We start from the raw sequence: 713 nt of genomic DNA on the forward strand, positions 1-713 counted from the left end.
AAAGTTATTTTCCCTTATTTTATTTCCTCAGGTTATAGTTTCCCATTACAGATATGTGTTGGGTGTTCCTCTGGATGACCGAAAGGCTATCAACAACTATGCTATCAACAGTACAGATGAAATGCCCACAATCCCATACTCAGTGAACCCAACACCAACCCCTTGGGTCGAGGAAGAGAGTGAGGCATCTGCTGGCCTGATCACCATGCTCTGGTCACTGTCTGTGTCCAGCTTTGCAATTGGTGGAATGATAGCATCATTCTTTGGTGGATGGCTTGGAGACAAACTTGGAAGGTAGGCAAATTTCATATGTGAGCATTAAGCCAGGGGGACTCCAGAGCGAGGAGCAGCACCAGGGATACAGGTAAGGGGAGGGACCCAGGCTTTGCCCCCAAGAGGCAGGAAAGTGGGGAAAAGAAAAAGCCAGGGGGACACCAGAGTGAGGAGCAGTGGCAGGGATCCAGGTAAGGGGAGGGACCCAGGCCCCACCCCCAAGAGGCAGGAAAGCAGCCAAAAGAAAAAGCCAAGGGGATGACAGAGTGAGGGCTGTGGCAGTGACCCAGGTAAGGGAAGGACAGAGAGGTTTTGTACAGCTAATGGAAACAAATAAACTTGTCTGTCAGTTTGTCATACTGTGGTGACCTGCATGTTGGTGTGAGGCTTGAGGCTATGCCACCAGTGTTTCAAACACCAGCAGAGTTGCACATGGTGCA

General features: G+C 50.2%; 1 protein-coding gene across 1 annotated transcript in view; it reads left to right on the forward strand.

Moving 5' to 3' along the window:
• SLC2A2 (solute carrier family 2 member 2) overlaps positions 1–713 on the forward strand; it is a 56,363-nt gene that overhangs the window by 13,652 nt on the left and 41,998 nt on the right. The window contains exon 3 of the mRNA XM_007946657.2: positions 32–294. Coding sequence (XP_007944848.1) covers positions 32–294 — 263 coding nt within the window. The remainder of the gene's footprint in view (positions 1–31; positions 295–713) is intronic.

This window comes from Orycteropus afer, unplaced genomic scaffold (genome assembly GCF_000298275.1).
Source record: "Orycteropus afer afer isolate SDZICR_OR568_19922 unplaced genomic scaffold, OryAfe1.0 scaffold00168, whole genome shotgun sequence".
NCBI classification, from domain to species: Eukaryota; Metazoa; Chordata; class Mammalia; order Tubulidentata; family Orycteropodidae; genus Orycteropus; species Orycteropus afer.